This window comes from Euprymna scolopes, chromosome 11 (assembly GCF_053919585.1).
Source record: "Euprymna scolopes isolate OS-2025 chromosome 11, ASM5391958v1, whole genome shotgun sequence".
NCBI lineage: Eukaryota > Metazoa > Mollusca > Cephalopoda > Sepiida > Sepiolidae > Euprymna > Euprymna scolopes.
Window position 1 is genome coordinate 17,501,049 of NC_136492.1, and position 20,000 is coordinate 17,521,048.

At 34.8% G+C, this 20,000-nt stretch overlaps 1 protein-coding gene across 4 annotated transcripts in view; it reads right to left on the minus strand.

Annotated features, from left to right (window-relative positions):
- The window catches only part of LOC145287777 (uncharacterized), a 175,599-nt gene that overhangs the window by 48,633 nt on the left and 106,966 nt on the right, over positions 1–20,000 (minus strand). For 3 of the 4 annotated variants that reach the window (XM_080135603.1, XM_080135600.1, XM_080135601.1), the window contains exons 9-13: positions 19,999–20,000; positions 18,274–18,367; positions 14,606–14,753; positions 10,674–10,760; positions 1,624–1,788 (exon numbers count right to left, since the gene is read on the minus strand). The exon at positions 19,999–20,000 is cut by the window's right edge and continues 162 nt beyond it. In XM_080135603.1, the coding sequence (XP_079991729.1) occupies positions 1,624–1,788; positions 10,674–10,760; positions 14,606–14,753; positions 18,274–18,367; positions 19,999–20,000 (496 nt within the window). The remainder of the gene's footprint in view (positions 1–1,623; positions 1,789–10,673; positions 10,761–14,605; positions 14,754–18,273; positions 18,368–19,998) is intronic. The other variant, XM_080135602.1, reaches the window with a different exon arrangement.

Consider the following 20,000-nt stretch of genomic DNA (forward strand, 5'->3'; position numbering starts at 1 on the left):
TATATATATATATATAAAAGTGAAAGTGTCTGTGTGTCTGTGTACATTTCCCTACGCAATAACTCTGTCAATTTTAAGCCTACAGATTCGAAATTTGATATGCCGGGTACTGAGATTTGGGAAAATCGATGTGATTAGTTTTCGGACAGAAATTTGGCTATTAAGTGGTCAAAGTTCAACGATTTGACCTTTGAGAACTCTACCAAACTCCTCCTACAATTTTGGGTCTAAACACTCGAAATTTTAGATATAGGTTCCTTGGACATGGATCTAACTTAATAACTTTATTTGAGCCCTAAGCAACAAATTTTAAGGGGTCATAATAGGGGTCAAAGTTAAAAAAAATTGAGCGTTTTATTTTTTTTGTTTTGCTCAGCATACACCTCAAAACACCCGGGCAACGCCGGGCACCCATGCTAGTATATATATGCACATAAAGTTATGAACAGTACATAGGGACCAAGCAAAGCCGGGCTGAACTGTCAGTGAAAGAATAAATACACTTACGAGGTGTCTTAAATATGCATCCAGACTTTTTTGTATGGGCATTTTTATTGATGGTACATACATGACACTTTAGTTCTCTTTGAAGTAATCTCCTCCGGCTGCAATGCGTTTCTTGTACTATTCTAACAACTTTTGGATGTCCTCTTATGTGAGTGTGTCATTGACCCTCATCAAAACCTCTTTCATCCCCTCAATTGTCTCATAACGAGCCTCTAAGGTTTTCCTTGAGTTTATAGCGAGCAAGCTCTGGACTATAGGGAGGGTGAGTAACTGTCTTGAGGCCCATTTCGGTTTGTGATCTTTTCTGAGCACTTTTGGGATAAATTTTGCACAAATCTTCCACGTCTTCAGTTCCTTGTGGATAATAGTGTGTACAGTTCCCACAGTGACATTAAACTGTGCACTCATTTTGTCTATGGACACACGACGATCCTTATTCATGAAATTCTTTATTTGGCCAATCAACTCTGATGTTCTGACTTCCTTACTCCTCCCACACCTCTCGTTATCCTTCACAAACTCCCAGCTTCTTTTAATCTCTTATGCTACTCAAAAACTGATGCTCGATTCATGCAATATGGCCCAAAAGCATTCCCTACGTTTCTGTGGCGTTTTTTCCAAATTTAATATAGAATTTTATTGCATATCGTTCTTCTAAATTGTCTTCAAGTCCTGATTGCATTTTTAAAATTCACCAGCTGTGACAATCAGGCTTTAGTAGGGTATATTCCAATAACTACTGTAGCTGTTCATTTGAACCTGGAGTCATAAAAATTGGTCAGTCATCTCATAAGATGTATAGCAATAACATACTGAATTTTCAAGAGTCTATGAGAATTTAAAATGCCTGTACAATAAAAGTCTGGAAACTTATTGAAGGCACCTCATATAACCATTTGCTTTTTCAATTCCCTCCTTTTTTTTTTTTTTCGTTCCAAGCATATTACTCCCGATGCATAAAACCGAACCTTGACACAAACCACTCGCATTCAAGTTGTTATTTTAAACGTTAAATGTTCTTCGTCTCTCTCTTGTTTTATGTTTCATGGCGTAAACCACAAAAAAAAACACAGCTATACATCTTTGAGATGCAATCAAGGATTTGTAGATACTTACCACCATTATATTGTGTTTTCCATGGAAGCATGGCGTGGAATAATCATCATAGAGCCAGTGGGTGCGAAATCCGTCCAATCCATTGAAATTGTCTTCTAACCACTGCCAGACATTTCCTTGCGTGTCATAGAAGCCACGGCTTGAAGGTTCAAAGTAATTCACAGGCTGCAAGAATTTTTTTAAAAAAATAGTTTAAATTAAAAAAAGTTTAAATAGATATAAGTTTTTGTCGGGTTTGTAGAGGGTATTGTTGTCGAGGAGGTACTAGTGCTTGAATTCGTCAGAGCACTTGCCATTGAAATACTTGCAAAGCGGGCACAAGGATGCCACGTTTCAGTGATAGGACAGAGGTTAAAGTTTAGTTGATAGCTCAGAACCTATTAGGTTAGCGACTCTTTTTTTTTTAACCCTGTCACGGAACATGAGAATACTGACAGATGCACCAGCCCAGATGTGGAAACAATACTCCATGCATTGGCAAACCGTGGCCTTAGGAAAGAAACTTTGCTCATGGAATCGCGAGGAGCTACTATTTAGGACCAGATTTGCAGGGATACTATTTATGGAGTTGTGCAGCGAGATGTCTGTTCACGTTACACTTGAATTTCTGCATGTCAGTACATTTAGGGAAGCAGGGGCCCAGGAGGGAATTCAAAAGTGCAGCAGTCTGAGTAAAAACTATTTGAGTAGAAGGCTTAACGGCATCTAGAGATCTCTACAGTGTAGGGGTGGGATTTTGCTGCTTGTCGGGTTTGCCGAAGGTACTGTCGCTGAGGGGGTACTAATGCTTGGAGTTCGTCAAAGCACTTGCCATTAAAATACTTGTAAAATAAGCACAAGGACGCCACATTTTGGTGATGGGTCAGAGGTTGGAGTTTAGTTGATAGCTCAGGACCTATCTTTTTATCCTTGTCTAGAAACGAGAGACTAGTGGCAGATGCAGCAATTCAGATGTGGCAACAATACTCCATGTATGAGTGAAACGTGGCCTTGTAAAGATACAGGATACTCTCAGGTATGAGTAGTCTTCTAGCATGGTAGAGAGAGCCCACCTTCCTTGCAGTACCCCTAGCAAATGCCTCGATGTATTTGTTCCAATTCATGTTGTCTGTGAATGTTAAGTTTAGGAGCTTGAGGAAAATACTTTCAGGCAGTGTATCATTATCCATAGCAATCAGTGGTTGAAAAGGTTTCTTGCAATTGTTAAAGGCAATAAGCTTAGTATTACCAACCAGTCACGGCTCCATTTTACTATAGACTGGAGGTCTTCCTCTAGAGTTTTAGCAATTTCTTTAGATATGTGTTCGTTAGTTCTGCCCTCGTGCCTCTATATCAAAATTTTCATAGCGTATGTTCCTATTTACAATGTCTCCCCACGGGACAGAGTTAGACACCAGGGTCGTTTTTTAACGTGGAGAAAAGGAACAAAAATAAAAGTTGTCTCAGTCGTGAAGGATTTCTCCTCCACTGACAGAGAACAAGAAATTGAAGTGCAGCATCTGAAGAACAGATGGTATTTATTTGCTCCCCCACCGAGCAAATTAGGCACAAGGCCGATTTTTAATGTGAGGAGTGAAGGGAGGGGGAAGGGAAAAAGGGGACCAGCTCCCGAGAGGTGGGAAATGGGAGCTGGTTAATGGTCAGGCATGTGGGGTTGCCCCCACATCTGGTCTTTGCTAGTCATAGCTAGTCATAGCTTGCAGCATCTGTCGGAACAGATGGTATTTATTTGCTCCCCCACCGAGCAAATTAGGCACAAGGCCGATTTTTAATGTGAGGAGTGAAGGGGAAATGGGGACCAACTCCCCGGGGAGTAGGGGAGCTGGATAGTGACAATTGGTATGAAGGGTTGCCCCTACATTGACCAAGGTCTTATATGTGGGGTCGCCCCCACATATGGTCTTTGCTTGCAGTATCTGCCGGAACAGATGGTATTTATTTGCTCCCCCACCGAGCAAATTAGGCACAAGGCCAATTTTTAATGTGAGGAGTGAAGGGAGGGGGAAGGGAAAAAGGGGACCAGCTCCCGAGAGGTGGGAAATGGGAGCTGGTTAAAGGTCAGGCATGTGGGGTTGCCCCCACATCTGGTCTTTGCTAGTCATAGCTAGTCCTAGCTAGTCATAGCTTGCAGCATCTGCCGGAACAGATGGTGTTTATTTGCTCCCCCACTGAGCAAATTAGGCACAAGGCCGTTTTTAATGTGAGGTAAAAACCAGCTCCCCTAAAAGTAGGCAAAAAGGGGGGCACTCTGGTTACCAAAAATAATAATTGTCCCAGTATAGAGGGTTTCCCCTCCATTGACTGGTACAAATTATCTTAAGTGCAGCATCTGCCGGAACAGATACTACACTTTGATCTTGACCAAAAGGCCAAGCCATTCATTAAATATTTTTCATAGCGTTTGTTTGTTTGTTTCTTTCTTTCTGTCTTTCTTTGTGTTTTTTTCTTTTTTAATTATTATTATTTAACAACAACAAAAACTCTTGGACAGAAATAGACTCTTAACGAATTCGTAACGTTCGCCAGGCTCGGAAATTTCCGGTGAAACTCGGAATTGATGACGTAAGTACTGAATTATGGGGAGGGGGCACCTATTGCTAAAAAGTACCAATTAGTTTGAATAAAATGATTTAAGATTTTCAAAATTACTTAGGGCTATAATGAGGGCTATGACAACAGCATATTCTTTTCATTGTTTTGACTCTCGAGTATATATCCGACACAGTTAAACACAGCTAATCAACCGAGAACCACATCACTCTACATAAAAACATATAAGATATCAATGGATATATACCTGAGAATCAAAACAAGGAAAAGAATATGCTGTTGTCATAGCCCTAGTTATAATATAACGACGTTGACGATGTGGTTAATGACAAAGCTCGTAAACCTAGAGTGTCAAGTTCGAATCCAGTTCGTTCCACAGAAACACTTTTATAAAACCTACACTTTTCTCTGTGTCTAATCTCTTGGAAAAAGAGATAAATAATATCACGATTGTATAAAAGCAACAATTGTTTATTTAAGTTAAAGCCTAAACGATGGAGATATAATTAAAAAAAAAAAAATAACAAAAACAAGAAAATAAAAAATGATAAAAAGAATCAGGAAACCAAAGTAAAGAAACAAACAAAAAAGAAAGACCCAATACAAGAAAGTAAAGAAAATTTTAAATAGATAAAATAAAGCGCAAGAATGAAAATATCGAAAAAAAAAAAAAAAAAATGAAGCTTATATTGTACGTATCTGTTATGGAATGAAGTTCTCCGAAAGAAAAATTGCACTTAATTTAATCAGTTTTTTTTTTTTTTTTTTTTTTTTACACCGAAAAAACAATTTGTTATGATACCGAGCAAAAGGTAGTCATGTTTCGATTTTAAGGAAGAAAAGATAGTATTAAAGATGGGGAGGGAGGGTCGGCGCTTTAAGCTGAGTTATCTCCCCGTGACTTGTTCAAAGAATCAAAGATGGTTATCTTCATTGCGCTCTCATAAAAACGTGCTTTTCCGATGTATAAAAAAAAAATATTGATCAAATTAAGTGATTTTTTGGTGCTAATGCACTTACTGATCCGCTAGGTGTGTCAGAAATTTCGTGGAAAATGTTGAATAATTCGACCCCCTGTCTTTCCAAGCTTATAACTACTCGAAAAATGTAATTCAAACCCTAATTTTTTTTTTTCAATTAAAGGAGCAAGGACCAAGGTTCATTTTTTAAAAAAATACAAACAACGTGTCTTTTTTTAAAAAAAAAGGTTTTAAACTTCGGACTTTACAGGTAAATTTAAAAAAAAACTGTTCTTTTTTGTTTTAAATTAGAATATATTATTTATTGATCTTTTATCTTCAATTTGTGATATATAAAACTTTGGCACATAAATTAATTATTTACTTTTTAATAGACATTTCAAAATGGGGAGCGTGAATTAATTCGACCCCCTGCCTTTCCAAGCTTATAACTACTCGAAAATTGTAATTCAACCCCTAATTTTTTTTTCAATTAAAGGGGCAAGAACCAAGGTTTCATTAAAAAAAATACAAACAACATGGTTTTTTTAAAAAAAAAGGGTTTTAAACTTCGGACTTTACAGGTAAATTTTTAAAAAAAACTGTTCTTTTATTTGTTTTAAATTAGAATATATTATTTATTGATCTTTTATCTTCAATTTGTGATATATAAAACTTTGGCATATAAATTAATTATTTACTTTTTAATAGACATTTCAAAATAGGGGGGGGCGTGAATTAAAAAAAAACGTTTGCCTAAAATATTATATTCGGTTTATTGGAAAGAGCATAAAATTTCACATTGACCCTGAAAATATCGTAAAATAGCATCAATAGAAAAATTTTGATAGATTTTTAAAGTTTAAAAATTGAAAAATACTGAACTCGTAAAATTCAATTAATTTCATTACTGTTTTTTAAGAAATAAAAAATATTTCTATTACTTTTTATACAACTTTAATAGTTTATGTTGAAAGTATAATCCATAAAGATAATAAACAACCCACTTTTTAAAGAGAAATTACGAGTTTTTTGTTTTTTTTATATTTTATTCGCAGTTTCGTGTTAGGGGTGTCAAAAATTCCTACAAAAATTCTGATACACCTACTGATCCGCGCTATTTTTAAATAATAATAATAAAATTTTAAGTTCGCCATAATTTAACTTAAATAACAAATCGATTTAAAAAATATATAAATTGTCAAAAAATGTGAACTCGCCGTCGTTGCTTCGCTCTGTTTTCCAAAAACATTACACGACTGTGCAGAGTTAATTTCATGTTATGATGATGACGATGACGATGACGATGATGACGATGATGATGATGATGATGATGATGATGATGACAACGACGACGACGCTCTGCTAAAGATTTAATCATGAAAATTTAAACTGTATACCGCCCCGCCCTTTTCCTGAGTGTTACCATAAACGGGCACCACACCAAATAATGAAGTTCAAAGAGGATGGAAAAACCCAGAAAAAAAAAAAAAACAATAGCCAGACCTCCGCTGGATGAGTGCAAAGAAGACTGGAACTCTGGGGAAGCATATTGCCACCCAAATTTCCATCAACGAGAAATCAATGGTAAGCGACTGTTGCGATAACACAAATTCTTTTGCAAAGGTTATCGGACGAGATGGAGAGTACTGGAAATCTGGGGAGACGTCTTGTAACTCAAACTCCAGGGAACACCACAAGTTGTTCTCAACGAGAAATCTTTGATGATGGCTTGTGTGACTACTCCTAGTGAGTAAATAATAATAAATTTAGGAGGGGGGTAGTGAAACCGTAACCCTAGTCCGGGGGTAGTTGCTAATCAGATTAAGGTAAGCTTTTTTTTATTATTATCTTTTAAGTCAGAAATTCCGGCAAAAATTTAACAGTTTTGTAAGAATGGGAGCTAGTTCCGGTTGCAGTTTTCTTTTTTTAAGTACTATGATTAAAATGCTGCTTTAATGGCGTCAACATCTCAGATGGATATATGAACGTTGCTCAGATTATTTCCAGTCATAAAGGAAATTCAGAAGGTAGATGGTCCTGATGAGGATGGAATTTTATGCAAAGTTCTTAGCAAAATGTTTGACTTTTTCAGGTGCTGATGAAATCACCTCACCTCCGTTGATGATGGTTGGGATAGATGTAATGCATTTTGTTCAGGACATTGTTATTCAATGAAACACGTGCAAATTAAGCCTCTGTTCAGCTACTTTAGACTTAACAACTTTCTATAATCCTTTTGCAGTGTTTGGTGGTGGTAGTTGTTGAGGTGTGTCTACTAGTGATGGGACGATTCCAACATTTTCCCAGATTCCGATACAATTACAGATTCCTTACCAAATTCCCGATTCTGATTCTTTATAAACTAACTAATATTTAACTATTAAATACGTGCTAAATGTGCAGATATTTTCTCAGGCGTAAAAAAATAACTTTGTAAGTGATGATCTGTAGATGAATATTTATTGATTAAAAATCAATAAATATTCATTATTTTATTATTACTAATATTTATTGATTAAAAATCAATAAATATTCATTATTTTATTATTACTAATATTTATTGATTAAAAATCAATAAATATTCATTATTTTATTATTACTAATATTTATTGATTAAAAATCAATAAATATTCATTATTTTATTATTACTAATATTTATTGATTAAAAATCAATAAATATTCATTATTTTATTATTACTAATATTTATTGATTAAAAATCAATAAATATTCATTATTTTATTATTACTAATATTTATTGATTAAAAATCAATAAATATTCATTATTTTATTATTACTATCAGCAGTGGAAGATTTTGTTTTTAACAGAATTAAAAAAAAAAAAAATTAAAAGAATCGTTTTTGGCATCGGAAAGTAGGTACTAACTTTTCAGATTCCGATACCGATTTCGATAACCCTAAAAGTTCTGATTTTTCTGATTCCCGATTCCTATTCCAATTAATCGTCCCAACACTAATATCCACCCTATGGATGATAATGAACTCTTGCGCTTATTATAAAGATCGGGAGAATGTGTCTCTTTGCCTTAGCACACAAATGATGCAAAAGTCATGCACACTTGGCAGTCGGACTGATGTATAACCACACTCTTTAGTTGTTGTATTTACTTTTTTGTTCAAATGTTATATAGTTGTGGAGCACGAGAAATTATCTGTTATCTATTTGTCTGTCGATCTATCTATATATCTATGTGTATCTACCTCGATTTAGCTATCTATCTAACTGGCAAGCTAAACAAGAGATGAGATGTGAAACTATGTTTTGATAAAAGTTGTCAAAACATATTGAGGTATAAAATGGACAAGTTGCACCGGAAGCTTTAAAAATAGCTCGCTGGAAGCACATGTTTATTGTCACGTGATATGTTGGCTGGAGACATAGACTTGAGTTGGAATTTGGACGTTGAGAAAAGCGAATGGGTTAACGGTTGTCCCCCCCCTCCCCTGAAGAGGGAGCTGACGTCTTTCAAACTTGGAGACTAGAATTAACCACCCAAGCAATCGACATCTGGAAAGTGAATAAAAAAAACTCTATAAAACCAACCATCGTCTTGGAGTGAAATGCATTCGTTCGAACAGGTTCCAGCTTCTCTCCAAGAACAGATGAATTCAAGGTGGACCACAAGACCAATGACGCAGTTGAAAAATTGATGAGGTATGTCGAAATACATGTATGTATATATGCTATGTCTTACACACACACGCGCAACACACTTAAACTGATGACAGAACATAAATAGACTGCAACGCGATAACTTAGGGTTCAGATAGTGAAGAAGCCACTATATATATATATATATATATATATAGATAGATATATATAGATAGATAGATAGATATATATAGATAGATATATATAGACATTTAGTAAAACAACACACAATCACACGACGTATAAATGTATTATGTTTCCACTAAATATCAAGTTGTGTCTTTCTTCCGGATCCTTACGAGGTCACAACACCTACCCTTATTGTTTGTCAACAGGTTTTGTTCTATTTCGTTTGACGACCCGTCTTGTTGTGATACTATCGGCATTCCTCTGACTCCCCCCCCCCGATCAAATGGTGGGAAGTGGGGGGGGGAGAAAAAAAACGAAAAGAAAAGAGGAAATAAGTTTATCGGGAGAACGAAAGTATCAAAATGGGTTTATCAGTAGAACAATGGAGAGGAAGTTGTTCACCGTGTGATCCGATCGTTTGATAGGGAGAGTTACTTGGTTGTCGATATTGTTGCAAATCTTTGCTATGACGCTAAAAAATAGTATGATTAAAAGACTCGGGTCTGAATCACAAACACATCAACGGAAACTGGCAGAGAGAGAAAGAGAAAAAAAGCTTTATTAAATTTGTATAGATATATCTTGCAACAGATTACCGTCAGTTGCGACCTAAAATATCACTCCTTGAAGTCCAGTAATAAATATTAGTAATGGTACAGGAATGGAACTATAGGGCGTCCCAATAAAATGTATATACTCTTTAAATTATTTCAACTTGCTACATGAATACACTATGCCACGTTCCCAAGAGATGTTTAGGAATAAAGAATGGCATTCCCAGCATAATGAACCACTTCCCCATTATCATCATGACATAATAGCATAGCTTGATAGTCACCTGCGAAACAGATAGGTAAGACGTAGTGGAAGTATCGAGTACTGTCCATGCTCACCGGATTTGACTCCCCTCATGGATTTTTCTCTTTTTTGGGGGGTGGGGGGCACGTTAAACACAGGGTTCACACCACTAAACAAGCTACAATAAATGGGTTGAAAGCAATCATTGAAAGAAGATGTGTCAACATACCACTAGAACTGATTAGTAATGTTTTCAATTCAATCAATGAACGTTATCAGCTGTTCATGGACCACAATGGCCAACAATTTGAACACTTTCGATAATTAGAGGAAGTATCGAGTACTGTCCATGCTTACTGGATTTGACCCCCTCCCCATGGACTTTTCTCTTGGGAGGGGGGGTATGTTAAACACAGGGTTCAAAACGCAAAACGAACTACAATGAATGAGTTGAAAACAACCATTGAATCAACATACCAATTAAACTAATTAGGAACGTTTTCGATTCAATCAGTGAGCGTTGTCAGCTGTTCATGGACCACAATGGCCAACAATTTGAACACTTTCGATAATTAACTGGTTTCTATATTTGTTCACAGTATTTTTATGTATGAAACTTTTCTTTCTTATAATAAATGTTGGTTTTATGGTCATTTAAAGAGTGTATACATTTTATTGGGACACCTTGTAGAAAAGGATAACTACTGTGACGGTAAGAACCAATTGTAACAAGAGAAAGGTTAGGAAAACTTGTGGAAACAATCCGTTTTATGGCATGATTCGTAACATGTGACGCTTATTATTAAATTATTACACGATTACTCATTAATAGAAAACACACACACACACACACACACACACACACACACAAAGGAGAAAGCACTTTTGCATCTGTTTCTCCAAACCAGACGCCATTGAATTTTTTATAACACTATCTTACCGTCGGAGAACCAAATTTTAAATTCAAATTAACTTTCTGCTCCTCATGGTGAATCATGTCATATTTAACGCCCTCTGACGGCGACATCTGGAAATAGTTAAAGAATAAAATCAAAAAAATCAATAAAAGCAATAAATTTAAACGTTAACAATCATATTATGTCTATTGTACTGAGCAAAAAAAAATATTTCATTTATATATTGCAGACTATTATCCTCATCTTTCTTAGTTGTTTCACAACGTTTCGGCCAACCATTCCTCTGGCCTTCATCAGGTAGTAACTGCAATGGGATGGGAACTCCGAATCTTAACTGCATTCTCAGCAATTGCTGCCTGAAAAACAACTATGGATGGCAGTAATTGCTGAGAATGCAGTTAGGAGATTCAGAGTTCATATTCCGTCGTGGTTACCACCTGACGAAGGCCAGAGGAATAGTTGGGCAAAACATTGTGAAACAACAACTAATAAAGATGAGGATAATAGTCCGAAATAAATAAATTAATTAATAAATAATACTCATCTCAATAATGAATTCCAATTAATTAAAATAAAAAAAATGATATGTGTTATCAGTTTAATAATAACTCAAAAATTAGCAGAGGACAAAGTGTAATTTTTAAGTAGATTTATTCAACAACTTACAGATGAAATGGTAATGTAGAAACTGCTAGATGGATGATGATTGCAGTCTGTGATGTGAGGTGCACTTTGTATATCTCCCAAAACTCTTATGGTAGCCTGCACTTTTCAAAGGTGATAATTTTACCTACTTTGGTTTAAGGGAAATAACTATTATTTATTATAGACTAGCGTGGGTGCCCGGCGTTGCCCGGCGTTGCCCGGGTGTTTGGAGGTGTATGCTGATAAAAAAAAACGGCAATTTTTTAAATTTGACCCCTATTATAATCCCTTAACATTTATTGTTTTGGGCTCAAATTAAGTTATTAAGTTAGATCCATGTCCAAGGAATCTATATCTAAAATTTCGAGTGTTTAGACCCAAAATCGGAGGAGGAGTTTAGTAGAGTTCTCAAAGATCAAATCATTGAACTTGGACCCCTTAACAGCCATATTTCTGGCCAAAACCCGATCACATCGATTTTCCCAAATCTCAGTACCCTGTATATCAAATCTCGAGTCTGTAGACTAAAAATTGACAAAGTTATTGCGTAGGGAAATGTACACAGACACACAGACAGACAGACAGACAGGCAGACACACACAGACACGTTCACTTTTATAGATAGATAGATAGATAGATAGATAGATAGATTTGTTTAACAAAAATATATACGTATACATAAATATATAGTGAAACAATTTTGTGTTTACTATAAACTTTTTCACAAATATTATGCAAGTATAAATCATGTAGAATATCTGCATGAATATAATTACAGGTAATAGTTTACTAAAGATGATTATCCCATTAAAAAATCGAAGCAACTAATAAGGGAATTAATTAAAATGAATGTTTAAAAGAATATGCAAATTAGCTAGATCTTTTGCTAGTGAATGCAATTCCACAATCCATATATAACAAAATTGTATTTTCTTTTTAAATAAATAGAAAAGAGAGTTTTTAATATGAATATCAATACACACAAAAGAAACAGAAATTTATAGGAGTATAGAAGATAGATAGATAGATTGTACCTAACAATAGACATATGGATTGTTTTTTATTATAGGCTAAAGTAAAATTTAGTCTGCCATATACAGGAAGTTACGTCACAGGAAGACGCACGTGACAGAAAAGCGAGAGAAAACTGTTCAATCAGTCAGTTTGAACAAATATGATACCGACTCTGGCCTTCGGACTAAGATCAGTGTAATATCTGTTCCGATAGCAGTATCAGAATTTTTGTAGGAATTTTTGACACCCCTAACACGAAACTGCGAATACAATATAAAAATCTCGTAATTTCTCTGTTAAAAGTGGGTTATTTATTTTCTTTATGGATTATACTTCCAAAATAAACTATTACAGTTGTTTTAAAAGTAATAGAAATATTTTTTTTTTTAAAACAGTAATGAATTTTCCGAACTCAATATTTTTCAATTTTTAAACTTTAAAAATCTATCAAAATTTTTCTATTGATTCTATTTTTACGATATTTTCAGGGTCAATGTGAAATTTTATGTTCTTTCCAATAAACCGAATATAATATTTTAGACAAACGTTTTTTTTTTTTTAATTCACCCCCCCCCCAAGTGTCACCCATTTTGAAATGTCTATTAAAAAGTAAATAATTAATTTATGTCGGGGAGTTTTATATATCACAAATTGAAGAGAAAAGGTCAATAAATAATATATTCAAATTTAAAACAAAAAAAAATCGCTTTTTTAGAAATTTACCTGTAAAGTCCGAAGTTTAAAACCTTATTTTATAAGAACACATTGTTTTTTTTTGTCTTTTTTTTGTCTTTTTTTGTCTTTTTTTTTTTTAATGAAAGCTTGGTCCTTGCTCCTTTAATTGAAAAAATAATTAGGGCTGTAATTACATTTTTCGATGAGTTATAAGCTTGGAAATACAGGGGGTCGAATAATTCACGCCTCTCATTTTGAAATGTCTATTAAAAAGTAAATAATTAATTATGTCGGGGAGTTTTATATATCACAAATTGAAGAGAAAAGGTCAATAAATAATATATTCAAATTTAAAACAAAAAAAAATCGCTTTTTTAGAAATTTACCTGTAAAGTCCGAAGTTTAAAACCTTTTTTTTTTTTTTAAAAAACACATTGTTTTTTTTTTGTTTTTGTTTTTTTTTTAATAAAACCTTGGTCCTTGCTCCGTTAATTGAAAAAAAAATTAGGGCTTGAATTACATTTTTCGAGGAGTTATAAGCTTGGAAAGATGGGGTGGAATTATTCACTATTTTCACGAAATTTCTGACACTGCTACTGTTCCGATGCTATACTAAATTTAATTTGTCCTTGGTCAATGGAGGAGAAACATTTCTATATTAAGGCCATTTTTATTTTTGCCTACTTCCAGAGTGCCTCTTTTGGGAGAGCTGGTTTTCCCCACATTAAGAACGACCTTGTGCCATAATTTGATTTCGTGGGGAGGCAATTAAATACCAATACCAATTTAAAAATAAACAGACGACAAAATATAATCTTTAACACATTCATTCAACAATTTACAGATTAAATGTAAAAGCCGCTGAATTCATGACGATTAAAGTTTGTCATGTGTTTATTTCACCTCTCAAACTCTCATGGCGAATTTTCTCTTTTTAAAGGGCAATAACCCTCCCTTCTTTTGGAAATAGGGTACGATCATGAATATGAAATAATCTTTATACACTGTGAAATTTACTTTATATATGAAAACCAATGAGAGGAGATAGACCATATGAGAAATATTTGGAATCAAGTCTCCCCTTCATGTTATTTCAGATAATTTGAAACCATAACAGCAAGTTTTAGTCTCCCCTCCATCAAGACCAGAGGTTTTGGTGAATATATATATATATAGTATAGTATAGTATATATAGTATAGTATATATAGTATATATATAGTATAGTATATATATATATATAGTATAGTATATATATAGTATATTATATATATACTCGTAACCAAATTGAATATTGAAATGCATATATCCTTGGTTCTATGTGACGAAACTACATGCAGATTTTTGGAAGATTATAATACTATTCTATGGTTAAAATTTCATGACAATTGGTAAAAAGAACCTATATTTTAAAACCAATAAAATATGCCCAAATTTGCCTACATTTGTATATATAGTGTCCTGGCAGGCTAGCTTCAGTTTTGCTGCTTGGGATGAATTTTGATTAAGGTTTTTAGCTTGGTTGCCTTCCCTGTGGCCTTGCCAGACCACTAATATACAACTATTTTCCCTATACAAAGTAAAAAGTGTAACGTTTTCATATGAACGCTCGTTTTTACTGACCTTGTTGCCTCTTAAGAGCATTATTTCGGCCTCTGTCGTCAGGCGAAAATCGGGTCCCGTCCAGCAACAAAAGGCTTTCGCTTCGTGGTAATTGACCTCCACGGGCCAATCCAATGGCAGATCAATCACATCGAACATTAATCGATAACTGTAAAAAAATTACACAATTTTTTCAATAATAAATAAAATATATTACATGCATTTGCTTTTATTTTGGTCATTTAGTTATTCGATTCTTAACTTTGCGGATCATGAGTCGGAAATCCTTAGTGTCTCTAATTTCAAAAAACACAACAACAACGACTAAAGGTAAAAAAAAGTTTGTTTTTATTTTGGTCATTTTGTTATTTGTTGTGTTCAATAAAGAATTCCCCGGCGATTGAAGGCTACGGGAGTAAACATCAACAAAAAATCCGGTCTGGAGTTCCAATAGACGGATAGTGAGGCTCTGCAACATATTTCAGGCAGCTCTTGTAGCCACGCTGGCACCAACTGTATTGGCTTGCATTTCCGTTGGAGTCTGCTTGCAACGCCGAGAGGTTGAGCCTGATAAATGAGAAAACCAATGTTCTCTTATTACCTGGCCAGACATGCATATGGTTAGCCACAGCTCTTTTTCTTTGCCTAGCCCATTCCCCTCGAACCTCACACACACACGATTTAATTAATAAATTCCTCATGTAATTACTCAGCATTTTTTTTTTCAAATAATTACATAACACTGAAAAAAGTGACTCCACCCACTCCCTAACGAAACCCGGATCAGTTGACCGCAGGGAATGAATATTTCTTTCTAAATTTTACATATTTATTTTTTCTTTTACAGAAGAGGCATCACTTGTCAAGGCCTGGAAGCCACTCGAGAATAAGGGTGAATGAGTGTAAGGTGGTCAGGAGCTGTGTTCATGGAATTTGTATTTAGATTTAGGCACCGATAGAGAGTAGGGGAACTTGTTGGTAGTGTTTGTAGCTTTTTGTGAAAGTTTGAGAGGAATGGATCATTGAATGAATCTCAGATGATCACTTGCCATGAAAATAACGATAGAGCAGAGACAGGCTCACAAAGTCTCTTCTGTGAGAAAGAATTTGCAAGAAGGAGAAAAGGCCACTGTCTACTAGGTCTCGAAGCTGTCAAACTCTATCAAGGCTGGATAAGATACTCTGGGCAGCTCCTCCCTAGATGTGCCAACAGTCTTCCATTTTAGGGCGTATTTGGCTCTTATACAGGTAGAGAATTACATCGGAAGTGAGATACCTTCTGGAGAGATAGAATGACGTGACCATTTTTCCAGTGACCTTGGCATCAGATTTGATGTAAGTCATTCATCCAGGATAACATTGGTCAAGAATATACAAACTTTGTGGTTGTTTCTTTTGTAGTTTTTTACTTTTAACTGGACATAAAAACGCACATGCACAAAAAACTACCTTTTATGCAATAGACTGGCAAGACTAGTCAGCATTGCCGGGGACCATAAAAACTAAATAGAAGATGTTAAATATTGTGCTGTTTCTCTCTTCCCTTCCCCCTCACTGCCGAAGAAAAATTCCTGTTTTTTTTTTTTTGTTTTGTTTTGTTTTGTTTTTATTTTTGGTGGGGAGAGAATAAATAAAATTCGGGAAGCTTCCAGAGTGCTATTTAAAGCACCAAATAAAAGGAAGGATGCCTCCGGAGCACTACTAAAAGTTAAAAAAAAAACAATAAATTAAATCTGGAATGAGTGTCTTTCAATTTGAAAAACAATTTGAACGTATTTCCTGGCTTGTATTGATCTTTATTTTTACTATTATATAAAACGAAACTTTGTGTGTGTATGTGTATGTGTATGTATGTGTGTGTATGTATGAGTGTGTGAGTATGTGTGTGTGAATATGTGTATGCGTGTGTGAGTGCGTGTATGCAAGTGTGCGAGTGTATGTGTGTGTATGTGTATGTATGTGTGAATGTGTGAGGGTATGTATGTGTATGTATGTGTGTGTGAGTGTGTAAGTGTGTGTATGTATGCGTGTGTGAGTGTGTGTGTAAGTGTGTGTAGTATGTATGCGTGTGTGTGTGCATGTGTGCGTGTATGTATGTGTGTGTGTGAGAGAGAGAGTTTTCTATGGACTCGAAAACGGCTGATCCGATTTTTATGAACTTTCAGAAGAAGGTACTTTATGTATCTGACAGTGTTCTTAGATAGATTTTGTAGCGGAATCTTATGAAAGAAGAAACAAGTGATTTTGACCAAGGTTAACACCTTACACAGCTTAACATCATTAGAATACGCCGACTGCCCCCCTGCAGAGGGTAAAAGTCCCTCAATGGGGGTCCTGGAAATGACCTTAAACTATATCCAGTGGTGAGGCCCCAGCTTGTGGGCTTTGGGGAGTGTGGAGCCACCCTTTAATTACCATTGCTCCCAGGTCCACTCTGACCCGGAGTGTTAGTACCTGTTAGGGTCCCAACTATGGGTTAAATAGAAACCGACATGAAAACAACAAACATATTCTATTAAAAAAAATTTTTCTTCAAAATCTTTGGATTCGGCATTAAATAACCCAAAAAGGGTTGATATGCCGTAAAAACAAAAACAACCAACCAACCAACAGCTTAACATCACAAGTGCATTTGAGAAGTTTTATTACTGTACCAGCTGAAAGGCTCTACATACAAAATCAATAGTAGGTTCTTTGATATGACAGGGGCACGTTTGAAATGAATGTTTCTGTTTAGAGCACAATTAAACCATAATACTTTACTTTTGCATTTTAAACTTTAATGCAAGCCATTATATATAAAAAATAATCCTATAAAATCTTCAGTAGGTTCTCTACAGTGCAATATAGTAGTCTACATGTATTGTGAACTACACTGCTGGAAAGCATGTAAAACTTCTTCCTGGTGCCGCGTGATGAAAATTGAAAATAGGCAATTTCACTGATGTCGATGACAATAAAAATATGGGAGCGTGAAAAGTTCGTTGATCATCATTCAATCCCAGGCAACGTCGAGTCTCCTGCTGGTACATGATAATATTTAAAAGTGTGTTTGATTCTTTATAACATTAACTGATACACATGGCCAGTTTACCCCCAAAAGAATACATCTTTTTTTCTAATGTGTGGTGTTTTCAGAGGTTACGCTGGTTTAAAAAAATATCAACTTTGTAGGGGTTTGTTGTGTATTATTGATGTTTTAGCTAGACATATGAACATAGACACAGACAACTGCCATTTATATAGTATATCGGGTTCTCCGCGCTACGAAAGGTCTTCCATTCCCATCCTTTAGCTGACCACAGATCTTGTCTCTGGTAACCATTGTCCAACACAAATTTCTAAGAACTGCACACATGTGGAACTCTCTTCCGTTTACTTGCTTTCCAGCTGACTACAATATGGTCATCTTCAAGTACAATGCAAACAAGTTCTTGATGAGCCGTTCCCCTTAATTAATCCAATTTATCAAATTTACACTTCTAACGATTACTATGATATTGTCCTTTTGACTACTGTACACGCTTTAACCCTTATCCTCGAGTAGCCTCTGGGCCTTGATAAGTGGTGATTCCTTAGTAAAAAAAGATGTTTTATTAGAATAAAATAATAATTGAAAAATAAAACAATTAAAATTGCTCTTTTTAATCAATAAACGTCTTATTATCGGAATAAAAACAATTGCTTACCAATATCCCCTTACAGTAGAATCATTTGCGTCAATCTCAATCGTTTGACAGTGAGATATATTTGCAAGCTTCCCTCCGCAACCACTTTTGCAATCTGAAAAGACAACAGAGAGACAATAATGTTTAATAGTGCTTTAATTTTTTTTTTATCTACTAGCATTTCAGCTCGGCGTTGCCCGGGTGTTTGGAGGTGTATGCTGAGCAACAAAAAAAAAAGCGGTCAATTTTTTAATTTTTACCCCTATTATGACCCCTTAACATGTATTGTTTTGGGCTCAAATCAAGTTATTAAGTTAGATCTATGTCCAAGGAACATATATCTAAAATTTCAAGTGTTTAGACCCAAAATCGTCGGAGGAGTTTGGTAGAGTTCTCAAAGCTCAAATCGTTGAACTTTGACCCCTTAACAGCCAAATTTCCGGCCGAAAACGGATTACAAAGATTTTCCCAAATCTCAGTACCCTGTATATCAAATTTCGCGTCTGTAGACTGAAAATCGACAGAGTTATTGCGTTGGAAAATGTACACAGACACACAGACAGACACGTTCACTTATATATATATATATATATATATATATATATATATATATATATATATATATATATAGATTTCACCTTAACCAAAGTATATTGCCACTTGGAGCATAACAGAGAAATTATGTCAGTACAGTCAGAGAAGCATGTTGGGATCGGATATACCGATCGGTAAAGAAATAAGAACGTGTTTAATAATTCCGACCGTAATTAATTATAACCAAATACCGAGTTACAAAAATATACAAGAAACATTTATTTATACAAGCAAGATAACATGAAAACATTTGTAGGTGTACACGAACAGGTGAAGATCAACTGCAAGTCTCTTTGTGTAAAAATGTGTGTAACTGAATATTTATAAAAGTTTAATAGTATTGTTGAATGTTTATGAAAGTTTAATAGTATTGTTGAATGTTTATAAAAGTTTAATGGTATTGTTGAATGTTTATAAAAGTTTAATAGTATTGTTGAATGTTTATAAAAGTTTAATAGTATTGTTGAATGTTTATAAAAGTTTAATAGTATTGTTGAATGTTTATAAAAGTTTAATAGTATTGTTGAATGTTTATAAAAGTTTAATAGTATTGTTGAATGTTTATAAAAGTTTAATAGTATTGTTGAATGTTTATAAAAGTTTAATAGTATTGTTGAATGTTTATAAAAGTTTAATGGTATTGTTGAATTTTATAAAAGTTTAATCGTATTGTTAAATGTTTATAAAAGTTTAATGGTATTGTTGAATTTTATGAATATTTAATTGTTCTTGGTAAGACATTATGTTCCATTGTTTTTTTTGGTTGGTATTAAAGGTTGTGAAGGATCAATCGCCTTACCTCACCGAGTGCATGCTTATAAAGCGTGCGGGTTTATACATGTGCACTGCTTGGTGCCAAGCGAAAGAGAGAAAGAAGAGAAGGAAAACGGAAGGCTGTGTCAGAGGTCACAGGAAATGCATGCGTATCATTAAACCATGTCATGTTTGCGCGTGCCCCACTCCATGCATGTGTGTGCTCCTGCATACAGCTTGTTCTGTGTCTGTGTGTTCGATCTAGACAAAGCGAATTTGGTATGTGTAAACGGCTCACTATAAGCAGGAAACTGGGAGGGAATTCCAAAGTCTAGCAGTCCAAGTGAGGAAACTATTAGAGTGGTGACTCATTAATAAATAGATATTTTCCATGCTTACTT